At 43.0% G+C, this 25,998-nt stretch overlaps 1 protein-coding gene across 1 annotated transcript in view; it reads right to left on the minus strand.

Annotated features, from left to right (window-relative positions):
- The window catches only part of PELI2 (pellino E3 ubiquitin protein ligase family member 2), an 81,873-nt gene extending 61,169 nt beyond the window's left edge, over positions 1-20,704 (minus strand). The window contains exon 1 of the mRNA XM_052783547.1: positions 20,547-20,704. Within this exon, the coding sequence (XP_052639507.1) occupies positions 20,547-20,623 (77 nt within the window). The 5' untranslated portion in view covers positions 20,624-20,704. The remainder of the gene's footprint in view (positions 1-20,546) is intronic.
- Between the last annotated feature and the right edge of the window lie 5,294 nt (positions 20,705-25,998).

Here is a 25,998-nt window from a genome sequence, read left to right on the forward strand (position 1 = left end):
TCAACAAGCCTAGACTGACCAGAAGGTTCCCTTCTGTCTTCCAAAGATGCACTTTCCCCACTGCATCACATGTACCTTTGGCAAAATGTACAGCTGCTTCCTGATCGCAGAACAACAGAAAACAGAGCTAGATGGAACTTCAAGGAGTCACCTAGTTCATCCCCAACTCGAAGGCTTGATCCAGTCCTTCCATGACATTTCTGTTTCAGTTAGTCTGGAAAATCCAGGCCTCCTCATCTTGTTCCAACATCTTTAGAGTTAAAATTCTCCCCATGCATGCAGCAAGGGAGATTCAGGTCAAAGCAAGTCTCCTGCACTTCCTGCCAAATCCACCAAAGAACCTAAACAACCTGTTCTCTTTTCCTTTTCACAGCAGGCTCACGTGCTAGAAGATTTGATTCCCATCTGATTTTTCTTTCTTTCTGAAGGAAAACATTTTAAGAAGTTACAGCAGCAAACTAAAGTAGCCTTGAGTTTTTGTTACTGTAATAACTATAGCAATGAGTAACTCATGGGCAAGCAAAGGGCTTCCATCCTTTGAGTAACAAAAGCCACTATCTAAGACCTTTGGTTTATGCAACCTTGGAGGAAGTCCTGAATGAAAAACGCAGGCCCACATCAGACTCCGCTGGCCAAGATACCTCTATAGGCATAAATGCTTCCTAATCACTACCAGTAGTACAGCTTAATAAAGGAGTCTTCCTGCAGAGCAAGAAAATCCAAACCAGCAAGTTCCAAAGTACCAAATAATCTCCTCTTTCCCCAACTAAAAGAATGTTTTTGCATCTGTGAACTTGATTATCCCTGAGAAAGGTATGTTGGAGTAGTTAATTGTGGCTATAATCAGCTTTTTTTTTTTTTTTTTTTTTTTGCTTGAGACAAGTGTTTGTTCTTACAACTAGCATCTGTGAAGTCATTTTACTCTCATAAAACACTTTAGGAAATATTCCCTTCTCCAGTACTTTTGGAATACTCGTTGGCATACTGATCAATCCTGTGTGTCCACCCCAAGCCTCCTCTTTCCCAGCAGCAAATTTTAGCACTGCCTGCCTAGTTTACTGCTACCTGTACAGTCCTAGAGCCTCAAAGAGGTTGCAGTGGTTCAGGGAAATGCAGTCTGACCTGATAACCCCTATAGTTATTAGGCAGATTTTTCAGAAAGAAGTCTGATTTGTATCACAGGCTAGTGATTAGGGGGGTTTTGGGTTTTTTTTTTGTTTGTCTGGTTTTGGGGTTTTTTTTAAGCTACCCTTCAAAAGTCGCTCCTAATTGCTCCTGCTACCATTAGGAACCTAGCAGTCAGCTTGACCAGAAGCTGTATACTACACCTATGGTGCTTTTACCTTCAAAAACAGCCAGCCTCTTTCTGATCAGACTCCGAAGTGTGGAGTAACTGAACACATGGCTAAAAGGTTATGCACACCATGGGGGTGGGGGGGGGAATCTTTCAGAGGCACCTACAACAGATCAGATAAGCTAGAACCTACTTCCCTCCTTCACAAGGTATACAAATTAAGTAGAACCTTATCTACTGAAAACACCACAAGAAATCACATGTGAAGTAGCTGGGGTTCTCCAGGGTGACCTTACTTCTTTAGTGTTCTGGAACAGAACTCGTTGCTATTCTGGTTTGTGGGGAAAAAGCCTATTTCTGAGGGGAAAATGCCTGGTTTTGGCTGTTACAGCCTCCTCCCATTCCCCTCCTGCCTGCCAGGTGATGAAAGGATCTGGTACACTATAGTTAAGATTAATTCATAGGCTGCTTTTTGAACTATTCCACTCCACACATTCCCTCCACTGTCTGCAGGACTACCCCGCTATTATAACAACTGTAACATAATACTTAAAAAAAAAATAATCAAGTTTGGTTTAGGGTGAATATTTATAGAAAATACAGCTGACTAATCCTCATGCATCTTTAGCTTACATAATATAGGCAATTCAAGAAAATATACACCTGATCTATACTAACTTCACCCTACACAAAAAGTTAAAGGATGCTATTGGCTTGCAAATGCCAAATCAATTGTGCAAGAATTGCTTTTAATCAGCTTTATTTACACTACACATCCAGTTTCCTCCAAAATCCCCAAACCTCTCTGCTATTTTGGTACTCTCCCCCTCACTGATGTGGGAAAATAGAGTAGGAAAATACAGAAGCAAAGTAGCAAAATCAGCCAGTCTCAAAGTGAGGGGAACAAGAGTCAGAGCCTTATTACTCTACCTACTTGTAACATAAAATGACAGAGACCCAGTCAGGAGCATAGTTTTGACATTCGTGTAAACTACCTGATACTTCTTCCAGGGTGCGAGGAACTTGCTATATAAACTTCTTGTAACTCTCTTTGACCATATTTTTCTTAAGTGGCTTGTTACTTGCCCCAGATTATTCTTCTGGAAAATCATTTGTTACTTCTGCTTTTGTGAAATCCAAGACAGCAGACCCTTGCCACCACTTTTGAAAGATGTAAGCTTCTGTAGAAGTTTCAGTCAGCTTTGCAACCTTAGTTTACTACTAAAGAAATTTGAGCTCTTCAACTGCATGTGTTAAAGACAATGTGGAAATAAGTATTTCAAGAGGCAGTAATGGATATTTGCTGTATAGGCTTCTGCAATACACTATATAAGCAGCACGAGAGTTTGATTAAAAGCTAATACTCTAGAAGAGCCTAAAGGAGCATGCTGATGCAGACTACTAGAGCATCAGAATAAGCTTCAATTAAAGCAGTCAAATAACCTGACAGTTCCAAACAACTTAATAGCTAAAAACCTGTATAGGCAGCCCAGTTAAGCACTACAGCCAGAGAAAGGAAGGATTGTAGTCTCACCTGCAACACAGATTTCTTAGAAGCCTTCCATAACCATGATACTGGTAGGGAAAAAAAGCAGCTACCTTTAACAGGAGAGAGAGGAGAGGGAAAAAAAAAAAAAAAAAAAAACACCACAACAGCAAAACCCCATATTTAAGATATTATTATACCAATTCCAATATAAGTAATATGCCAGAAGAACATTAGAATGCAAGCGGTTTTCCTTTTAGAAAGCAAAGCGTAAGGGAATCTGTTCTTTCACATAATGACTTCCTTAACAATCCTTATTTCCAACATTTTACTGCTCCCCCCAGCATTCATTTAACAAGGAGGCAATTTTATTCAGTGCTTTAAGCGCGTCTCCAAAGCTGTCAACTAAAACCATTCACCACTGCATAAAACCAACAATGCTAGTGCACAGCAAAATACAGGGTATAAACTAATCAAGTTCATTTCAAAGCATGCTTTTTATTCTAGCTAAAAGAGCATAAGAGGTGGTCAAAGCACCATGTTTAGAGAATCCTCTTTCCAACCCTAAACCTCTCATACTATAGAGAAATTGCTATTCATCTGAGAACTATCTATAATCTAGCCAAATGCCACTGAAATTGTTTGATACGGCATTCTGTTAAACTAAATACAGATAGATACAATAGAAAGTGAGATCTAACTTTTACTGCGTTCAAAACAAGCCAGATAAACAGTCTTCCTCCTTCACTTCTTTCTCTCTTGCATCAAAACCCAGCTGTGCATAGTACTTTCCTTTGAAAGGAATTTTGTGTTTATCCAAAACACCAGAGGCTTAGGATCCACATACTTTTGTCTGGAAACAATTTATAATCTTCTCTTAAATACCAGATCAAAAAAAAGCTGCAAGTTTCAAAATTAAGACAAATTAGACTTCATATAATGCAAGGGGACAAGAGACCTCAAAACACACCTGCCCTGACATACCAAACATGCTCCCAACCTATCTATTTGTGCTTCATACATGCTTGAAGGTGCAAAAGCAAGCTGTTCAAATTTTAGTCTGAGGAATGAACAGTAATAACACCATGTTACATCTGAAACTTCACTACATTAAACATTATGGAGAAACTACATTTGATTCAAAGGACCATTTGGGCCATTAAAAAAAAAAGCACAATCCAGACAATTCATTTCCTAAGCAATCAAATGCTTTCCCTAAAACACTATCAAGGACTATTTGACAGTTCACATTTTCATAAGAAAAAGTGATAGCTTTCTTTTAACTTCAGCCATCCTCCAAATAAAAGCAGTTGTAACATCATTTTTGTGATTCCACAGACAAGAAGTTCCAGGATGTCTGTTACTTACAGCTTTTTCAAACACTCAAGCATGACAGGAATCTTCTTAGGTTCATTCCAGTATCATTTAGCACAGAGAAAGAAATACAATTTGCATCCATTTTGTGAATATAGGTGATGTCACAGGCAGTGTACTGAATAGAAAGTGAAGCACTCAACTACTGTATCCTGACCTGCAACATCTGTGTCAGATCCTATCTATTTAAACATTCATTTTAGTTTCCCAGGGAAAAAACTGCCTTACGAATGCACAGCTCCCTGTTCAATCCCAACTGCTTAACAGAATCCCAAACGTTTGCCTCAGAAACAGAAAATAAAGAATTGGGTTTCCTTCTTCATAGCACCTGCAAGCATTACTGTCTCTCTTAACACAGCAGCTTCCTTAATATCACTGGTGTTGCGTTATCGACTGCTACAGCAGCACAAGCAGCCAAAGGCAAGATAATCTACTGCACAGCCTGCTCCAAGCAGATTTAGAGCAGGTAAGTAAAGAAAAACCAAAGAATTACCTTTCCACCTTCTGGCACCCAGCAAGATCTAGAGGTCGAAAGTTTCCAGATGGAGATTATTTTAGAGGGCTGCTGCACTAGCACCTAGTTGGACCAGATGTACCAACCTAGCTGAGAATCATTCTCTGGTTACATCTAGCGTGTAGTATACACTGTGTTAGTGTCAGAGGTTCCTGCTTTTAATTCTTATTCTCCAAACAATATAAACCAGAAAAGAATGGGCTTTCTATGAGGTAGATGTAGAAATAAAACCAGTGAGACAAAGAACACACAGAAGCCTGAAGAACTGCACAGCTCAAAGTCTGGAGAGCACCATGAAGCAATGCAGCATTACACGTAGAACAGCTAGCAAGGAAGCTCAGCAGTACCTATTCTTTGGTAACAAGTGTGTTATGTGCCCTAAAAACCATACAGGATAAATTATTCTTCATACCCAGTTTTAAAGAACTACCTGAAACCTACCAGATCAGTGTGTGTACCATAAGTACACAAGCATCACAGCACAGCTGAAGCTGTGGTTGTTTTTTTTAAAAAAGTCTTAATAAACCAGAAATTAACAGTGCAGCAATGCAGAGAACTACACTTCGATATATCTTCTTCAGACTTAAAACACTCTGACAACTTACTAATTGACACCAACCTTGGGTGTTTGCTTTCATCATAATCTATAACAAAGTTAATCAGTCACCTCTAGGCAGGAAAAGATTTTGCAAGGCTGTTAAATGCTTGCTACTGATCAGCAAAACTAATTCTGATCTATACAGCTTTATGACAGCAAAGTGTTTCAGTTCCACACTTCTACCCACAGAATTTTGAGATTTTTCTTCCCTTAAGAGGGCTTCCCAAAACGTTACATCAAATAAACACTGACCCTTCACAGGTCTCAGAATTATGAGGTATCTGCATGCAATTACTAAGAATGAATCAAAGTCACAGAAGTGATGTATTCCTAAACTTTTTCATTTGTAAATGCTCAGAGATTCTGATCTCTAGAAGAACCTCATTATACAGCTTCTTGCAGCAACTACTTTAACACGAGATTCTGCACTACTGTTGTCTCCAGATGGGAAGGCACGTTGTTCTCAGTGATGCAACAAGACATGGTTTTATGCAAGATAACTATGTAAGACTGCGTTTATATACAGATGCAACCATTGAAACCTTAAAGCCACACTGAAGGCTCTATAGCAGCTAAGTTTCTTGGAGGACCAAAGTTTTCACTTAGCTTATTTGCAGTGCTAATCCAGCCTGCCTACTTCTGGTTACATACTCTACAATCTGAAGTTTCATAAAATTTGCATTTCTGCATTCCAACAGATATTAAGTAATGCTCACAAGTGGCACAATGGTTTGTAGAACAGAAAGCAAGTTTAAAACCACATAGAGTTCTCCCTCAAATTTTTTCCTTTGGAAATCCAGCTCTTTTTCTTAGCCAAAACCCACAAAGACAGTCAGCATACTATTACTATTTTTGTTCACCAGCTTTCAAAAAACAAGCCACCCCATATGTTTCTCTCTATTTATCTAGATTGCTTTGATTTTAAAGGCAAGGATGCCCTATGGGGAAAACCAGACCAAGAAAACAGAGGATCTGTTTAAACCAGTGTTTCCCAAAGTACAGGCTATAATTCCAAACAGTATTACAGGACTTGGAAGTAGCATTTGCAAGCCAAATGGAAATTCAGCTGTAGAAATAAAGCTCATGAGCCCAAGACTGAAATTGGAAGTGGATTCCCCAGCAAAGCATGTCTGAAAAGAGTTCAGAGACACAGAAATCAAGTAATCGATTACAGCTGTATGGCTCAAGAGATTCCCTTTTGCCCTCAAGTTTTTATACCTGACATCACTCTCCATAAGGGCACCTTGGCCATGATACGCTGTTTTTAACTGAATAGGGGAGTAGTACAATGCTAAGGAATTTTGCACCCCACCGCCCTGCCAGTGCACGAGTATACGCCTGTACAGACAATCTATGTCCTTTCTATGTGGGTTTTGCAGATACCCAAATTCTTACCTCTTCTCTCTCACCCAGCTAAACATACTGCATATGCATTTTAGAAAATAAAGAGCACATTCCCTTGCTACTCTGTCAATACTTCGGCATTATACCCATATCTGTAAGGTCTCCCACAACTGTTTTACTTTCCTCCTACAGCCCTACCAAAAGCAGAGGAAGAGCTATTGCATTTGCTTCTTATTATGCAGAAATCTCTAAGGCAAGAGATGGCATCGCTCTACCACCTTGAGGGGTAGCAGAAGGTAAGAATGACGTACAGGAACACTCACACCCTGTCAGTCTGTTTCAATATCTTTGTCTGTAAAACTCAGAAGTAAATTTTCTGGAACTGCCCACTAAAATGGAACAAGACTGAAGTCCACTAGACAGGCATTCACATCTGGACAAGTCCCAAACAAACTTCTCCTTTCAGAGTTTTGGCCAAGGACAAAAATCCTCAACCAGGCCATTTTACAACCACTTGGAAAGGGAGACTTTTCACATCCAGAACATTTAACATTTATGTTGAGTAACACAGAATACTAGTCTTAGTTCTGAACTGAGCTCATACATGAGAGGCAAGAGTACGAGGCTGCTAAACCACGAGACATTATTTGCAAATCCCAAAACAAAGTTTCAGGTTGTGTTCAAAATACCTCCAAAAAGCTGGTTTTCCAAGAAAAGCAGACACTTAGAGTTATTCTTAAGGGACATTTTTTTCCAATGAAAAAGCAGAGATTAACTGATCCAAAGTAAAAGCACATATCACCACAAGACCAATATTCTATACTGAGTGCTTCATGGAACACGCGTACTTCAGGATTTCTAGTACCCCAGTAACAACCAGAAAATTTTTCATCCCAAGGCACTGTGCCGACTTGTACATACAACACAATGAACATCTACTATACTGAAGTTTTCTTCACAAACACCTGTGACAGACCTTATGGTGCGGCCCAGGCTGCCAGTAGGGGATTACACCACTGTTGTACATCCAAACCTCTTCCCCATAGTTACTTGCAGTGCCAGAACATTTGTGTCCATTCCCATTCAATCAATCAAAGGTGCCATGCCACCATTACTGCAGGCAGTAGAGGTGAAGCAATAATAGTGACAAAGAGAACAACAAAAAACAAGGAGTTTCATAAGCCAGAGAACCCGCAAAGCATGATTTCCTCTGGGTACATGTCTTGCAGTTGGATTCCTTCTTTTCTACTGAGGTGACAGCTCCAATTGAAGCTTTTCCTCAGAGGTGAGAATCATAGTCATACAGACTCCCTGATATCTAACGAGGCAGGGATGTGGAGGGCTCATTCATCTTACAGACTCTCCTCAACAGAGCTCAAACAGCATTGGGAGGCTTTGGAATAAAATCAGTTCAATGACATACTTCCTTTCCAGTTACAGACTACAACCTCACCTGTCACTACCCCTTTCAGTAAATCACAGCATATTCATCAGAGGCAGATGGAAATTGACTGGAATAAGGAGCTAATAGTACCAGCAGAGTTGAGGATGTGGCATCCTCCAGCAAGAAGACTGCCTAGACAGCCAGGAGCAGTAACTACCTCAGACATGTGACTTCACGCTGTCTAACTACCTTGTTCTGCCTCTACCCAATGGTTGCGCTTTACAGTCTCAAAGAGGCACCAGATCCTTAAACAGTTTATCTCGCACCACTTAAATACAAGCAGTTCTAGAGGCTACAAGAAGTTACCATGATCAATTTGAAACAGGCACCTGTTCAGAGCTTCTCTAGATTTCAACTAGGCTTAATTTATGCCAAGACAAACTGCATATCTGAACAGTCATTACCTGGACTTTTGTTCTTCCAAAGCAAAGAATGATAAAACAAACAACAAATAATAGGAAGCTAAAAGGTCCTGTCAAATACTGCTTGCTATACCACTTATTTTTTTTAATTTTGACAACAGCTGTCACATTCTGCATAGGTCTGTACATCAAATAAAACTGTTTCTCCAGAAACAGTCAACAGCGTATGTAAAACCTAGGAGTGGAAGAAGGAAGAAAACAAAAAGTTCAGATTATCCCTAACCAGACCACTCTTTAGACTTAGTAATGAATATAGATGGGAAGTTGCCTTCATTTAAGTAAACAAAAGACTGCTTACAATCACCTACATAGGCTTCACTCAGTTCATGCACAAGTAAGAATGATGGCAGGTGCGGGGGGGAGAATATCACTTTGCACATCTGGTTTTAATGAATGATTTGTTGTTTTTACAAATGAATACACTAATTTTCTGGATATTAAAGAGCATCATACATGTTTCCCTACCAATATTTCTTTTAGTTTAACTCAACAAAGTGTTCTGCGCTCTTGACTTATGCATGACAAACTGATCTTTAATGTACTTCTCTAACTCTATATAGCACAAAGCATCACACTTTTACCACCCAACATATTCATAACAAATCTCATGAGTTCACAAAACCGAGACAGCTGTTTTTTCTCAACTGCCATCTCTGCCCAAAACTTACAAATCAGCCCATACTCTTTCTGGCTTGGGTCTGAATAGAGTCTGCAACTGGAATCTAGCCAACCCCAAATCCAGTTCCTTCCTTCCTGCCTGCATTGGCTCCGAAATGCCCAGAGGAGAAAGAGCAAATCACTTTTGCCACAGAAAGATCTGCTTACCCTTTAACAAAGTATTATTTTACAATTGTTCTCTCTATGCTGAAAGATTTCCACTAGGTAAAGCCTTAATATAAACCAGTCTCCTCCAAGGAGTTTAAGGTGCGAACTAGCAATATGTGATCAGAGGCCAATTCCTGGATTGAATTTAAAGTCACATTGCACATAATAAACTAGGAGGGTATGCTGAGCTTAACTTAGAGCCTGCTAATCACTTAAACCCTAGCTTTGCTTACAGAGGGAACTGTACTTTATGTTTTGTAGTTAGTCTTCCTGCATCCTTACATGGAAAGGTATTTGCTATATTACACCAGCCTCTGCATGCTGTAAACTCAAAACTTGCAATAAAACTAGATATATAGCACTCAAGTATTGCAGCTGGAAGTGTGATTGTGCAACCAAAGAGATAAGGCAGGGCTGAGCCAGCAATGTAACAGCAGTATTTTGTGCTCAAATACTGAGAGTAAGGCACAAAACAAAAGTCAAAAGTTAAGGTTCTTTTGCTCTGACAGCAAGCAGACTGTGAAAATACTGCAAACAATGGCTTATTTATCCCTCAAAGGCAAAAGAAGGAACATATTTAGAGCTTTTGGGAAAGCTCTGTCAAAGTCTTTAAATGGGTACAGGGGCTTACTACCAAAAAGGGTTATTTAACAAACGCTTTTAGAATTGTGGAAAAAAACTTGCAGTGCACATCCCTAAAAACAAATGAGTAGCTTGCAGTCTGCACCCTGGCACCTTCAGCAAGACACCTTACCTAGGGAAAAATCTCACCACAGTCAGTAAGACTAAAGCATTGCAGCTTCCACAGACACTGCCTACAGAGGCACGTTCCTGTAACCTCTAGGAACGCCAATACCATCCCAAGGGCAGCTGGCTTGCCAGTAGCCTTAAAAGGCGTGTCTCATGTTTTCAAACTTTTCATTAGTCCAGTGAAGACCAGCTATAAACAAGAGAGGAGAAAAAAACCATGCAAGACTCATCCATTTGGCTATTGCCAAACCGCCTTCTCCAGATTTAGCTCTGATGGAAGAAGTTACTCAGCTGCTCATGTCAACCAAAGTTCGCCTTCTCATAGATCTGCCCTAAGACCAATTTGTTCCATTTGCCTAATCTGCTGGTAGTTTTTTGGCAAAAACCACCAAGGTATGACAGCCCATTTAATTAAATCTTCTAGCAGAATCAGATTAGGAAACACTCTTACAAAGACATCCACTGTCTCCACTGCTGTTCTGCCAGAGGGGGTACAGACCTGCAGGAAGGCACTGCAACCTCTCCGATCACACACGTGGTTCTGGAATAGGACTTCTGCCCACACCCTACGACAGAAGGCCACACACTAAATTCATGAATTCAAAACTCACTCCCTGATGCACAGTGAAACTATTCCAGCAAATCTGAAGATTCAGAATGTAATTCAAAGTAGGTGTTACACGTCTTTTAGTGGAAAGGTTAGGACGACTACAAGGTAATGAATCCTATCTAGTCTGAAAGATTCCTCTCCAATGCCAAAATGATTTTTGAATCCAAGTATTGAGTTTCACAGCTGCTTGCTCTCAAGAGGTCAAGCATGGACTAGGGGGAAGGCAAGTTGGAAGTACAGCAACATTTTGGTTTATTAGTCAATGTTCCACAAAAAACACAGTCATCTGAGAGATACAGAACCCTGTCACAGGATGTGCAGGGAAGCAGGAACTATATAGCGCTTAGTATCTTTCAACAGCTCAGTCTTTCCTGTGAAAGAGGGACATACACACACTACTCCTGTTTCAAAGGCTACGACTCCACCATTACTAAATCAGACATCAACAATCAAAATAAAGTCATGCTGTTGCACATGAAGAAATACAGCTGTGCTTATATCAAAGTTTCAGCCCATTAACTTCTGTGTCTAGACTAAACAGTTCTTTCACTCTTCCTGAAGGCACGTGCTAGAGTTTGCACATTTGGCCTCCCATTTATTTGTAATACACAAGAGGAGATTTAAGCTTTTATATGCTTCAATTTGTTTAGTTTACTTGCATACAGAGACTAATTGTCTTCACTGTCAGTACCACTTTGTCTTCATCCATGACATTCGCATGCCTTAAAAGGATACATCTCATAAGTTCAAAGCCTACCTGTTTGTTTAGGCATTACTAAAGCCATCCAGTTTGAAGAATAAAATTGTTTCATGACAGTTTATGAACTTACTGGATTCTAACACAAAGGTAGCATACATATTTGACGGTGAAGAGTAATTTGAAAGCCTATTAAACACATCACTACAGTTGAATATGAAGATTGCCTTCCAAAAGTGTTTATCAGCTAGAAAGACTATTCTAACACTTCTCCTTTATCCTCAGTTCCTTGAATGTAAAGAGGAAAAAGGAGAATTTTGCAACAACGGGGATCAGTTAACATTACAATACTCAAGGGGAAGACCATAATGCTTCTTGGCCTTCTTTTTAACTTACTATGTGCCAGCTATCTCTAATTTTTCTCGCCTGTCCCCATTCCTTTGGGGAGGCAGCACAGTAAACTGACGTTTTAAGTTAGTATTTGTCTCACACTGCAACTGGCTGCTTTCACCTCAGTTTAATACAATTAGTTGCTACACAGTAATGTAGCTATATCATAGTTAATATAAGCAATAAATATGACAGATAAACATTAGGTCTTTATTGCCAAACACTTCATAAGGGCACGTGTGGCCTTCATACCGCTCCCTAGCACTAGAAGCCTTCTGCTACATTAGATTAGGAACAGCCCCACGTCTAGTTCATCCTCCTTGAAGCATGCTAGTTTTATGTACAATGAGGTCAGGATACGCAGTGTGCCTGAGTCCAATATTAAGGATGATATCGTTAAATGGGGAACAAAAACCCACCTACAGTAAATCACTTCCAGAAGCACAAAACAGGGCTTGCTTACTTTCCCTCCCTACAAGAGAAACAAATTACTATAGATAGAAGCATGCCTAATAGGCCCTTCAGCAATCAGCACCTTCATATCATGCCTAATCAAATTGAGCTCATCTCAAAACCACTTTGCTTTTAATACAACAAACTCTTCAGCATTGTAGATGTTGTCTGTAACCATTTTCACAACTGCTGTTTATAATATCTTTCATCTATATGACATTTCTGTTGTGAAACAGAGGAAAGCTTTTAGCTGAATTATTCTTTCTTCACCATTAGCTAGTAACTGCTGCTACTATGACGCTGCATGCACACTTCTGACTGACCTCATAGGACTCATATTCTAGCCTTGGAAGAACTGAACAAAACTTTAGGGCAGAACAGCTGATATTTGATATTTTTTGGAACAGAAATTACACTAATCAGAACAAGTAAAAACTACAACTAGAAATGCAAGTCCAGTATCACCTTGTTCACACATCATTCGTAATGCAATCATATTAAAACGCTGTGTTCTCCTGCCACACAGCCCCTTGGTAACAAGTTTTCAAAGACTGAATGTTTATATTACAACTGCTGAAGCTTTGCTCTGCAAAGATTTCCTACAAGGACCATCTTCTTGTATCTTAAACTCTAATAACACTAGCCAACAAGTGCTGTTTGTGGAAAGGGCAGTAGAAAGATGTTTATTTTGTAGAGTCAGTCAAACCCAAAGACAGGTTATGCATTACTCTTACTGCTGAACTCCCAGCACCACGATGCCTACTCAGACATTAAGAAAACCCCACAGCTTACTGCCTGCCACCCTTCCCATCCCCCAGTCTTTGTTTAGTTTTAAATGGCATAGCCAGAAGTGCACCCATTATATAGTCATCAACAGTACACAGAGACCCAGCAAGAGAGTACTTGCACAGGAGGTCATATTACAAGGTTAAACATACAAGTCATCACAGAAGGGGCACATCTGGTCATCTAGGGAGGATGCACAGTGGTGTACCACAGCTGAAGAGCTGGGACAGCACTGCTCCAGCTATTCCCCTGCCCTCAAAGCACACTAATCTGCTGCTTTGGAAGCCCCTACTGCTCTTGACTGTACTATTTGCTTAATATGAGGACCAAGACCTATTCTAGGCCACTGAGTAATAGGATTAAAACAGTCTAATCCCAGATGTTACTTAGAGTTTGCCTGAAGTTATGAATTGGTCCCCCAAACTTTGTGAACGACACTATGATCTTAAGACCCAGTACTAACCTGTATAAAGCTACACCAGTAGACGTCTAAAAAAATACGAGGCAAAGGTAAGAGAAGCATAAAATTCTGAACTGCACCTTGTCATGAGGGAAACAAGCCATCTAAAAGAAAAATGGGACCCCTTCAACACACTATTAGCATATGCAGGTGATAAAAGTGAAAAATGCGAGGGCACCATTTAGCGATGTATTTATAAAACAAACAAAATGAGAAGCTTTGCCTTACAAGTCTCTAGAAGTGGGCATGCTCTCTATGCCAGCATTCCCATTCCTGTCCCTCAAGGTTTAAGCTTGTGACAAGTCACATGCAAGCTCTTCAGCAGTGACCTTGGGACAGAGCGAGAATAAACATAAGGATATTTGTTGATAAAAGGAAAAGCATCCTCAACACAAATGACATTTAGGGTATCAAACAGTACAAGCGGAACAGGATTTGACAGCACAAAGTACACCTGGAAACCAACTAGAGTTTCTGCTTCAAGTTGGGAGCTCAGACTGAATCCTCCTCTACTTCACTTGCCTTGCTGACCACAGGACAAATAAGGCACATTTATGACAGTGCAGAATAACCAAATGCAACTCTAGATGTGCCAGGAGAAGCACTTCTGCTAAACATGAAGTAAGACTGTAACTGTACAACATGCTAGAGGAGTCTCCTTTGGAAGGTTTCATAGCCATACTAGTCAGATACTCAAGACAAATTCAGAACCAAAGCATGCGCAGACAATACCAACAGGAAAAACGACACAAGACAACAGGCTCGTTCAGGCTACCTAAACAGCTGTTGCCTACAGGCACGCCTATAGTATTTTGCAAACAGTTGTAAAACTTCTCTGCTGGCACTCTAAACTAATAAACCCTACCTTCAGCAAGGCATGTTGGCTCAGGCTCAGTGCCATACTACGCTCACACAGCTTCTCATTAGCTTAGAGTACAGGAAAATAAGGTATCAACCTGATACTTGGAGAAGATGCAATGTGCTATCACTACTGAGGAATAAGGACTAAGCAAGTCAGAGAGCAGCATTAGCTCCACAATAAATGAGTATAAACCAGCCATAATTTAGTTTGAACTGGATAATAAAAAGTTCCTGACTTCTTAGGAAAAATCTGTTCTCAAGCAACCTTGTAATCACAGTTGAAAAACAGCCTGCTGTTAAGATGGAGCATGAAATAGCTTAAGCAAGATGCTGCTTTCAGCAACAAAGAACAAATCTTAATAGCCTAGAAAGTAATTTATAGGTTTATATGCATATTTTAAAGTAGAACCAAGTGGACTTTCACGGTATCTACTCATTTATAAATTTCAGCTGAAAATGGAAAACTATGCATCCCTGATTCTGCCAAAATAGGAAAGCAGAAGCTATTTGCTTCTACATGAGAAGTGCATCAGTCAAAGGCAAAGTCTTACATTTCAGACTTGTTTACTCAGAGTGAACGGTCTGTTTTCCGTATTTTAAGAAAAAAAAAATTAAGTCTTCCACTCCTACATGTGTGACCTACTGCCTGTACATGCCAAGGGGATTACAGTTTAACCTCCAGAATGCACTCGGTTTCCTTTTTATAACAAGCATTAAACATGCAGATGTTTGATGCTCTGATTTGCTTCAACAAATATAGATCTTTAGCTTCTAGAGTTTGAAGTTTCTGTTCTCTGATTTTACATCAGTATTGAGACGCTGTGCATAAAGCCTACAGCTGGATACAAATCTGCACTCTGAGAAAGTCGAAAGTACTCCAAGGATTAGGATAGTTGCAGAGAACCAACTCGAGTATGTTTTCTTTCTCAGCTTAAATGAAGCACAACCTTTGCTCTATCCAGCCATACACAAGCTTTCGCTGAAAAATCCACGAATCTTTCCTCAAATACAATCCTTTCTACTATTTTTTTCTACAATGCAGTTAATGTTCTATTCAGACATAATACTTCTGGTGTTTGATTAATCTACTTGCACACTCTGAACTGGCACTGATCACATATTCTCAATATGCAGCATGTAAGATACATCATAAACTAAGCACAAGACATAAAGGTCTCCAAGAAGCCACTGTCAATATCAAACAAAAAAAATAGATCAGTTTCTCCAGAACAGCAGCTTTCCAGCTATGACTGTTGAAGCAAATGATTCTCAGAGAGAATCATAACCTCGAATGTATCTAATGGGTGGCTACTGTTATTTGCTACAGACACTCCTTTAAATGAAGCCTAAAGTACATTTTTAAACAAAGTTCAAAAGCAGAACCCAAGTCACCTGAGCAGTTTCACCAATATATCTACACCATATAGCCATATAGTGCAGAAAATTACAGAAACATTAAACAAAGCTTCAGCTTGATATCAAACAGCAAAACTGTGTAAGTGCAACATAAGTCCCTAGTTTAATGCCATAGCCAGTACAACCCTCCCTCTGCCTTTGGCCCATAAACAGAAGCAAACAGATATCAAGGACAAGCAGAGATACCATATTGCATCTGCATTTGTCAACACTACTGGAAAACTACATCAGCTTCTTCCTGAACTGCACAGCAAGAGATTAACAAAAGAGTTCCGTGAAAAGCCAAACAGATAAGGTAAAAACTGGAAATGTGCTTAAAAAGTAGGAAACGCTTCAGGAACTTTATTTAGCTTGTCAAGGAGGTAGTGGTTAAGGAGCAACTTTGATCAGTCAGAAAAAGCCTGTATGAGAAACAGGAGTCTAGAAATGGAGGTCCCTTCAGATTAACACAAAAAGACATGTTTCAAATCTAAATTTGCTCCAAGTATGAAGTGTTCCATCAATGAGAACAAGTTACCACAGAATTTATCACTGTAAATACAGATGAGAATTTTATTCTATTTTTTCAAAAGGTTAAATTTAAGCAGAACTACAGCCTGTTTATTTGAGGATGTCCAACAGTCCACATTAAACAAAGCTCACATAACAATTCATAGTGCCTCTGAGTTAACCAATTCATTTATTTTAATGGTTGACTGTGGAAAATTTATACACAAAATGTTGACAGTGATTTCAAAGTGACCACTATAACAATGCTGAGCGACAGCCCTTAGAGGTTTGTCTAGTTAGATAAAAAAAATTTATTAGATATTGCAAAACCCATTAGGTCTAGATGACAAAGTCTTCCTCAGCTGAGGACGCACCAGGCTGCACCTCCTTGCTGATGAGTAGCTAACAGAAGTCTTTGGTTAGTAAGAAATATTACATTTACATGCACACTCCTATCAGAAACCCAGTCCAAAACTCTCCTTAGTATTGGTCACAATACATCACATTGAAAGTATCTAATGTCAGGTACAAAAACTTTTCACTGCTAGAGAACTCAGCCATTGACTGAAACTTAGGCTTCTTTGGTATTCCTCCTTCAACTTACATCATTTTAATCAAGTGACTTTTCTGAGAAGTTAAAGCTGCCCTTCAACATCACTAAATATTGGAAAAGTCATCCCAAAGGAAGAGAGATTCAATGGCACCAGGCCATTGACACCTGCCTTCACTGAAGGCCACCCCACGCAGCCAGGGATCAGCACCCAGCGCACCAGACAAAGCCACGCTGGCCTGAATGCCATTATGCCAGAATAAATTATTCACAGTGCAATTCAAACCTGGGGGGGGGCAAGGGGTAGTGGGAGGAGGTGGACAGGACATACATCTCAAGAGGTTAATTTTGATTTCCCTAGCACAGTTCTCAACTGTAAGTTGCTCTGTATCGCTAATCAGATACCAGACAAGTCAAATGAAGGCTACTGACAAATAACGTACTAATACCATGACGCTCTCTTCAGGTACTTGTTACTGTATTCATTATCTCCTTCAAAACTCCCTTCAGCCCCATGTTCCAAGAAATATATAATGGGCCATTATTTTGACAGGACTGCAAATAAAGCTTCCATCCCCCCCCGCCAAAAAAAAAAAAATTAGAATATGAATGTTTCTGCATCACCAAGAAATCCATAGCCTTTTGTGAACAGATGATGCTACAGACAGACATACACAAGCAGATTCACAATCAAGCAGATGATCTCTTCTTTACCAGCCATCTTGACCTGCCTGGCTTGATTTACATAAACCGTCTTTATTCTCTACAACATTGATTATGTAAACCTCGACAAAATCTTAACCAAACATGCACTGCCACATCACTGAGGGAAAATATGCAACAGACTGCTGGGAGAAGGTTATTAGAAATGTATTTGCTGACTTATAATGACTTGACTTCAAATGCTTTAGGCTTTACCGCCTGATCACATTAATGATCAGACAAGCAATCATAACTATTGGAGACAATACAGGAACATGTTCTGGTGGAAGAACTATCTACTGCCAAAAGAACACCTTCCCCTTGATTTAAAGGTCAAGTATACAACAATCCTACTTTAATACTGCTAAGACAGAGTTAAGAGCAAAAGATAAAGGGAAAGTTTTGTCATCTTAAAAACAGGACTCACAGCAGTTTGCCAGGTATGCCAATTCCTTTGTTCATCATCCTTTTCACCACCTAATTTAAAAGTCTCACAGCTCAAGACAGAAGTTATTCATCAACATCACAACCAATGCTTTTTTTTTTTTAAACCACAGTGTCTCAAAACAACTTTTTTTTTTTTTTAAAGCTAGCTGTGAGGTCACTCTATCAATTTTAATCAAGCAGTTGTAATGAGAGCTGTGATGCTACGCTTCTGTCTGTCCATAGGTCTCAGTTTCACTATGGAGAGGAGAGCAGATTTACACTGTCTTACTTAAATGGAACTCCAGATTACAGGATTTTAATACAAGACAGGTATTAAGAATTTCATTTTTTTTTTTAGAATACTGCACAGATGCTTAAGCTGTCCCAAGCATTCCTAATCACAAATGTTGAGTCACCAAAGAAAAAGAGAGATATGTTTGTATTATTTATGGCACTACATACAACATTTAAGACATCTCTGATAGGAAATGCAGTAATCAACTCCTGAAGTATCAAATGGATCTTAAAACCCCAATCTTCAGTCCAAAAATGGAAAGCGTAGTTACTGAAGTCACAGCATTTCCTGGACTGCTTCCATCATGTCCACCTATTTCTACATCACATCCACCAAGCACATTGTGTCAGTAGGCTGTGACAGCCAATGCCCTATTGTTTCAGTGTTGCCCACAGAGACATATTGACCAGAGAGATTCAGCTCTGCAGACTTCTTGTTCATAATTGTACTTACAAGGACGGGAGGATTTGTTTGCTTTTTTAGTACATGTAACACCCAGAAGATACAACCTCAGTAGTTTTAGAGAACAGCTGATACTCAAATAACAACTAAACTCAGTCATAGAAAGTTTATTTAAATTTTATTGGCATGTTTCAACACACAGCAGTGAAGATCAAGACCTCTGGCAGAACCGATAAGCTGAGATCAATGCATCTCCATATTAAAGGAAAAGCACACCAGACTTTGCTAGGTGAAGATCAGAGCCAAAACATTTCATACTTCTGTGCTTTCAACTGCTGCTAAAAATAGTAAAGCAACAGAAAGGAAAATGCTTCCAGCTGCGCACAAAAAGCCTCTGCAGCACAACATCAATTTATGCACTCTAATTTAATTAAAGATTCAACATTATACTATGACTTTATTGTTAGAGACAGTGTTGCACAGCTGAGGTTACCCTCCATTTCCACAACCGAAACAGTAAGAAGGTTTCTTTATTAAATTTAGTTTGATATGGGTATTTCTCCCAAATCAAGTTACTCGACTTGAATTCAAGTCTTTCAAGTGCCAGCTATGCCACGTTCATGGTAACAGCTGTATTTTATTCCATGGTAACTGTACCTTGACCTAGTCTCATGATAAGAAAGATTTAGCATCCCTTAAGGAAAAAAGGTACACCATTGGACACACGAGTACCCAGTCTCGACTGCTCTTTTTATCTGCTCCCAGAGCTTCAGACAGTTATTCTGCAGAGGTGAACACAGTTCTTTGTGAAATGACTTGGCCAAAACAAAACAAAAAAATCCCTAACAAACCAGCATAAGGTTTTCTATGACCCTGCAGCAAATACGTAACAGATTCTGGGGGAGGCTGAATAACGCAGCAAGGCTGTAACTGTTCTGCTTCATGGCTGGCTTGAAACCTTTCTAATGTATTTATTATTAAAAATTATTCCATTAACCGTATGTTTCTACATACTAAACTATAAAAATTAAACATCTCTTATAAGGTTCACAAGGGCTCTCAGCCAGCACGGCTTAGACGCTTCTCCCTCATCTGCTTCCACGGTGTTCAGCAGAAAGGCTTCAAGCTTTTAACAGCAGGGCAAGAACATAATACCAAGCGGATTACTTTAAGATCCGTATCAAGCTGAGAAAATAAACATTTCCACCACGAATCTGAATATAAGTGCTTCACCCTCCTCCCCCCCCCCCCCCCCGCCTCTCCTCCTAATTCCAAAGTCATCTCCCCTGCAATCTGCAAGGAGGACGCCGTCTCTCGGAGCGAGGGGAGAAACCGCCAGGGAGAGCTCAGCCAGCGGCTGCGTCTCCTTCAGCACCTGCGAGCGGCACCGGCGGCAGGACGGCACCCGCGGCGCGGAGGAGGGAGGGGGGGTGTCCCCCCACGGCCTCGCCCGGCACAACTCCGCAGCCCCCCCCCCCGCACAAAGTTTGTTTCCAACCCTCAGGCCCCACGGTCACCGTGACCGACAGCCCGCCGCCAGCAGCCTCCCCCCGCGAAGAGCGCCGAAGCCGCGGCGGGAGGAAGGCCGAGCCGTCCTCTCCCCTACGGGCAAAGTTACCCGACAAGCGGCCGGCCCCCACGCAGCGGAGCAGGGGGCGCGAGCGGGGGACCCCCAACGGCCGCCCAAGGCGCGCGCGGGCGCCGGCGGGGGAAAGGCGGGAAGCGGCGCGCGCCCCCCCCCCCCCACCCCCCCCCCGCCCCGCGCCGGGGGTCTCGCGCCTCCGAGCGTTACCTCAGCGGGGAGAAGGCGGCGGGGGCTGAGGGGAGGAACGGGAGGGGATGGGGAGGGGGGCACTCCCGCCGCCCCCCCTCCCCGCCCCAGTTCGGGCCCCCGCCGCTCTCTCCGCACCCCACACACACACACACACCCCCCGGCGGCGTCCCTCCACAGCGCTCACCCCAGCACCACCAGCTCCCCGTACTTGACGGGCTCCTTGTTAGGCGCGCAGTGCTCCTCCTGGCTGGGGGAAAACATGGGGCCGCCGCGGAGTCAGTCACCCGCCGCTACAGTCCCATCCGCCGCTGGGGAGGGGGGGGGGACGGGGGGACCACGGTCCCGAGCGGGCTCCGCGCTGCGCCCCGCACTGAGCCGCCGGCCGCCCGACAACGGCCACTACACCCGGGGAAGGGAGGAGGAGCGCCGAGGGGGACGTACCAACTCGCCGCGGTAGGGGGCGGGAGGAGAAAAGCGGCGCCCGCCCGGCTCACGCGTGGCCCCGCCCACACCCTCTGCTCCCATTCACCGCCTAGCAGAGAGGGCGCGCCCGCGGGGGGGCGGGGCTCCGCCCCCCCTTCTTCGCACCCTCCCCTCTCCCCCCCCCACCGCTAGCAAATGGTACGGCCTCGCTGTGTTATGTAAACATAGAGTAAAGGGGACGGGGCCGCTCTTAAAGGGGCCGCGCCCCGCGGAGGGGGAGCAGGGGGCGGGGCCGGCCACCACGCGCCTGAAGGGGGGGGGGGCTCTGGATCAGCGAGGGGTCCAGGCCGCAGCCTGTCTGCGGAGGGCGGGGGGGGGGGCCTCGGGTTCCAGATCCCCTGGGGGACCGGATCACTGCGTGGGGTTCTAGATCACCGCCTGCCCCATGTCTAGACCCACACCTGCCTGGAGGCCCGAGGTTCTAGATCACCCGGGCGTCTGGGTCACCTGTCGGGGCCGGGGGGGTTCTAGATCACCTCAGGGTTCTGGATCACCTCCAGGGACTGCAGGCCACCTCCTGCCCCAGAGGGTGGTTCTGGGCTGCCTGCAGCTGGGTGGGGAGGTTCTAGATCACCTCCCCCAGGGGTTCTCAATAGCTGTGGTGCTCTGGATCCCCCCCCCCCCCCCCGGGAAGTTCCTAGGTCACCTCCCACCCCAGAGGGAGGGGGGTTCCAGACCACCACCCACCTCCTACACCTTCCCCACCATCTCCAGCACATCGGTCTCCAGCAACGGGGCCACCGTCAAGGTTCTGCGCTCGTGGCCGAGGAATGGCCGCTCTCCCCTCTCTCGTCCCTGGGTGAGGATGGAGCTGCAGAGCCCACCTTCCAGCCTCTTCTCTCCCGTGCCGCTTTCTGAGGCTGCAAAAATGACACCCACCCCCCCCCCGCCTTGGTTCTTTGGGAGCAGCTTTGCGAAGCCGGCGCTTTTCAACGCTCCGACTCATCTCTCCAGGTGCGACCGCCATCCCCAGCTGCTTTATTCCTTCAAAAAACTTTCCAAAAAGAAAGGAAAAAGTCTGGAACAAAGGTGGGTGACCACGGTATTCCCCAGCCCCCCCCCCGCAGCGCTCAAGCGCAAACACATTTTCACTCCATTTCTGACAAATTGGGGTGAGATAAGTCATTATGTCAAAAAATTGGTGGGCAGGCAAACGCCCGGGGGCACATGCCCAGACACCAAGGCCTCGTGCAATGCAAAACCGGGCTAAAAAGGCAGCGGGGTGCAAAAAAACCCGCAAACCCCAAACTTTCTTCAGTGACTTCCAAGGACTTTTCCCTCTCCCAGCCCGCTGCTGCCTCGGCGTCTCCCCTACCACCCCCTTTGCTCGGAGCTTAATTTCCTTTCTCCTCGGTACCCGACGCAAGCACAAAACCAACAAAGATTAGCTCGACATTGATCCGCGTCGAGGATGGAAATTCTCATTAGCTGCTATTTGAGGTCTCCAACCCGGGAGCCCGTTAACGAAGACAAAAGTAATTGCAGCAGCCGCCACGCTGCTCCTGGCCTTTGCCGAAAACCGTCCGACAGGCCGGCACGGTCAGACTCAGGATCGAGTCCTGCTCCTCCTGCCGAAAGCTTTCCCTCTGCCTGAAATTGTATTTAGCTATTAATTTTCCCGGTAATGTTATTTTTCTGTCGTTTCTGGTGAAGAGGTGAAATGGAAAAACCCAGCCAATCTCACGGGGCTGCAAAATGGAGATCTTCCCAGGGGCTGTGTGAAGAAGACAAGATTTTATTAAAGACAGAGAGCTGAATTATTACAGATTTATCTTCTTTATTGCCCTAACAAAATAGAAAAGAAAGCCAGGCTGTAAGTCACTGTCAAAGAAAACAAATACGTCCCCAAAACCAGTGTGAAAAACAAACCTCCTGGCTGCATCCTCTTCAACTTCTCCCCCCGAAAGCAAGACCTTCGTGGCAGCTTGGCTTTTGCATGGCATAAACAAACTTCAATACTCTTCCAAAAAACGCTCCCAAACAGCTCAGCTCAGCCCAGCTTCCCGTAAATCAAACCTCCCATTAACGTGGCTGGATTTGCAGCATCTTCTGTGGCTCCCCCAGCCCCACACGGGGAAGGAGGGACGAGGAAGGACCTTGAAGATCTGATTTTGCCCTTTTTTTCCACTTTCTCATTTTCTAACACTCCGCTTCTTGGAGAACAGGGAAAAGTTGCACAGAGCTTTGCATACGAGGCTCGTAACTGCAAGGTTCTGCACCCTTTTGCCAACCCTGCACGGTTTTTTTTCAGCAATGCCAACCAGCGCATTTGCCTTTTTTAAATACAGAAATGCAGAAACTATTAACTGCAGAAAATGCGCTGGTTTGCGTGGCTGAAAAATAAAGGCACAGGCCTGGAAAAAAGAGCCCAGTGGGATTCACAGGGGAATATTTGCACCTGATGTATTTGTAGGAGGCGGATGAGCTGTGCTGGGGTGGGGAGGCACCTGCCCACCATGTACCTGTGGTGGGAGACAGCGAGGTAACCCCTGCCGCTTGGGTTGATGCATTATTTTTTTCCTTGGAAATGTGCTTCATTTGAACATGCACAATCTCTCCATTCTGCATCTCCCCACGGGATATTTTAGGCTGGCAAGTGAAGAGGGAAGCTCAGCCGCAGCCTCACAAGGTGTTTTAAGGGCTCCTGTGTCTTTTCTTCCCAAATCGTAGGTTTTCTCATTGCAGTTTCCAAGGACCTACTGCTTCCAGCACTGGAAAACTGCTTTTAATTTTTTAATTTTTTAAATTTTTAATTTTTGACTAATGAAGCGGAGCCAGGAGGAGGGAGCAGCTTTGCTGTACGTCACACAGCTCCCCCTCCCGCACAGGTCTCAGCCCCAAATCCCACCACCACTATTTCCTCCAGCTCCAAAAATCCCTTTTGCAACTTGTGCAAGCAACGCTTGGCTGGCATTTTTCCCAAAATCCATTGAAATAATTGAGAAATGTACCCACAGCTACATCCGTGATTTTTCAACGCAAAATGCCTTGCGGTCTCGGATTTGGGATGGCTCAGCGTGGCTCCTCGGGGAGGTTTGGTTGTTTTCCCCCTGGAAGTGGGAATCACAGATAACTTGGAGCTCCTTCCCGGCAGCATCGGCGCTGCGAGAGGGAGTTTTCTCCCAGGTTTAGCGTGAGCAGCTGCTTGGCTGGAAGAAGGGATATCCAGCCAAGCCAGAAGAGCCTTAAAATCAATGTTTGAAAAAATCCCAAACATGAAAAAATAGTACATGCCCATTTATTTTTAAAATGTAATAAAAAGTTACTTTAAATGCAGGAAGATTAATAAGGCTCTAATTCAGCAAAGTACTTACAGATGTGCTGGGCTCCGAGTAAGTAGTTCAGTGCTTTTATGAATCAGGGCTTAGGGACTGAGCTTGAAATACAGAGAAAGCATTGAAAGATGTAAATAGCCCTCGCATCATATCTGTGGCTTACACTGCACGTGAAGCTCACGGTACATGGGACCGGCGCATAAATATGGATAAAGGTTTCCATTCCCAGCCCTATATTATTGCCATTAATAGAAAGGTTTTTAGGAGCAGGATCAGGTTTGTGTGCAGCCATTGGTGCGGACGGTCGGGGCTGGGAAAGTTGATCTCTGGGGTCACAGCAGCCTGGCTTTGGTGCTCTAGGGTGGGAAATAAACCCCGGGAAAGGAGAAAAACTGTCTCAGCTCCAAAGTTAGGATCAACCAGGTATCGCCTGGGTAAGTGCAAATCTCTCAGGGTGGAAAGTCCCCAGCTCGCACGTGACTAAGGCTCTTGAGCAGCCACCAAGTGGAAGCAGCAGAAGAAAGAGCTGTAGATGTTTTAAAATTAGGTTTGATAAATATACTACAGGAAAAATATGATGTGATTGCTTGTAATGTTGCAGCACTGAGCTTAGCATGCTTTGGGGACCCTTTTGGTCCCGTGTTTCAGGGGTTCAGTGCCTAACATAGATTGAGCTAAAATAGATTTGCCTTTGTTTACATTTACGAAGCTACCTGTGTGCTTTGGACCTGCTACTTTCCACCACGGCATGAAGTGGTCTTGATTCACAGTAACACCTAAAATTTAGAAAGGGGAATTACATTAAAAAATAAATGGAAGACCTAAAAAGATAAAATGCTTTCAAGTATCATGGCAGCAGCTTAAAGATATGTTACAGGCTCCATCTCAACACGTAACACTCCTTAAGAAAGACCCTAAAGGATTTTTTAAAAGCAGAGAAGTTAAGTAGCAGAGTGAAGGTGGCTATTAGGAACACAAAAAAGATAGCCATCAAAAAGCTACATCTGAATGAGGAAAATAGAATATAGCATAAACACTGGCAAATATAAAACCACGATAAGGCAAGTGAAAAAGATATTGCCAAACAGTTTGCCAGAGGCATAAAAATGCACGTATAAACATAGCAGAGACAGAAAGTCTACCAGGGACTCACTGGGGCCAGCAAGCAGTGGAAGCGTGAAAGAAGTTTTGGGTGAAATAAAAAACCCTGGCAGGTCGTGTAAATGAGCCCCCCATGTGTCTGCGCCGGGATGGGAGGCTGGAGACTCCCACAGCAAAACCCTCTTTATCTGGAATGGGTCTGATGAGCTTCTTAAATACAAGTGTCACCGACAGAGATTTTGGAATAAACAGGTAAATTGAGAGAGGAGCAAGTTGCCAGTGTGAGATGTCACAGGCCCAAGACTTGTAAAGAGATTAAAATATAATTATATGAATAAATAACAGTATTTGTCCACAGGGTATGAGAAATAGCACGCTTGACACTGGTTTCTGAAGAGGCAAGTTTAAGTGCTGTGGTTCAATCAGTCTGACCTGCACTAGGCAAACGAGTAGAAAATACAATCAAGTATAGGTACATATGGATACACAGGGATGCATTTGGCAGATCTGATACACCAGGGAAAGGGCAACAGGGGGCTTCTGCAGAAAAAAGCCAAAGTTTATAACACATTCACGTCCTTTGAAGCAGTCAATGAATATGATGGAGAAGGTGATTGAATGTGTATCCCATACCTGGGATTCATGAAAGCCTTGCCACCGTAACAGCTGTCAAAGCAATAAAAGGAGCCTGAGATAAAGAAAGGGCTTCATGGATTAGCAGCTGACTACAAGAGAAACCAAAGGCTAGAAGTCAGCTCTCATTTTCACAGTAGGGAG

This window comes from Harpia harpyja, chromosome 3 (assembly GCF_026419915.1).
Source record: "Harpia harpyja isolate bHarHar1 chromosome 3, bHarHar1 primary haplotype, whole genome shotgun sequence".
NCBI classification, from domain to species: domain Eukaryota; kingdom Metazoa; phylum Chordata; class Aves; order Accipitriformes; family Accipitridae; genus Harpia; species Harpia harpyja.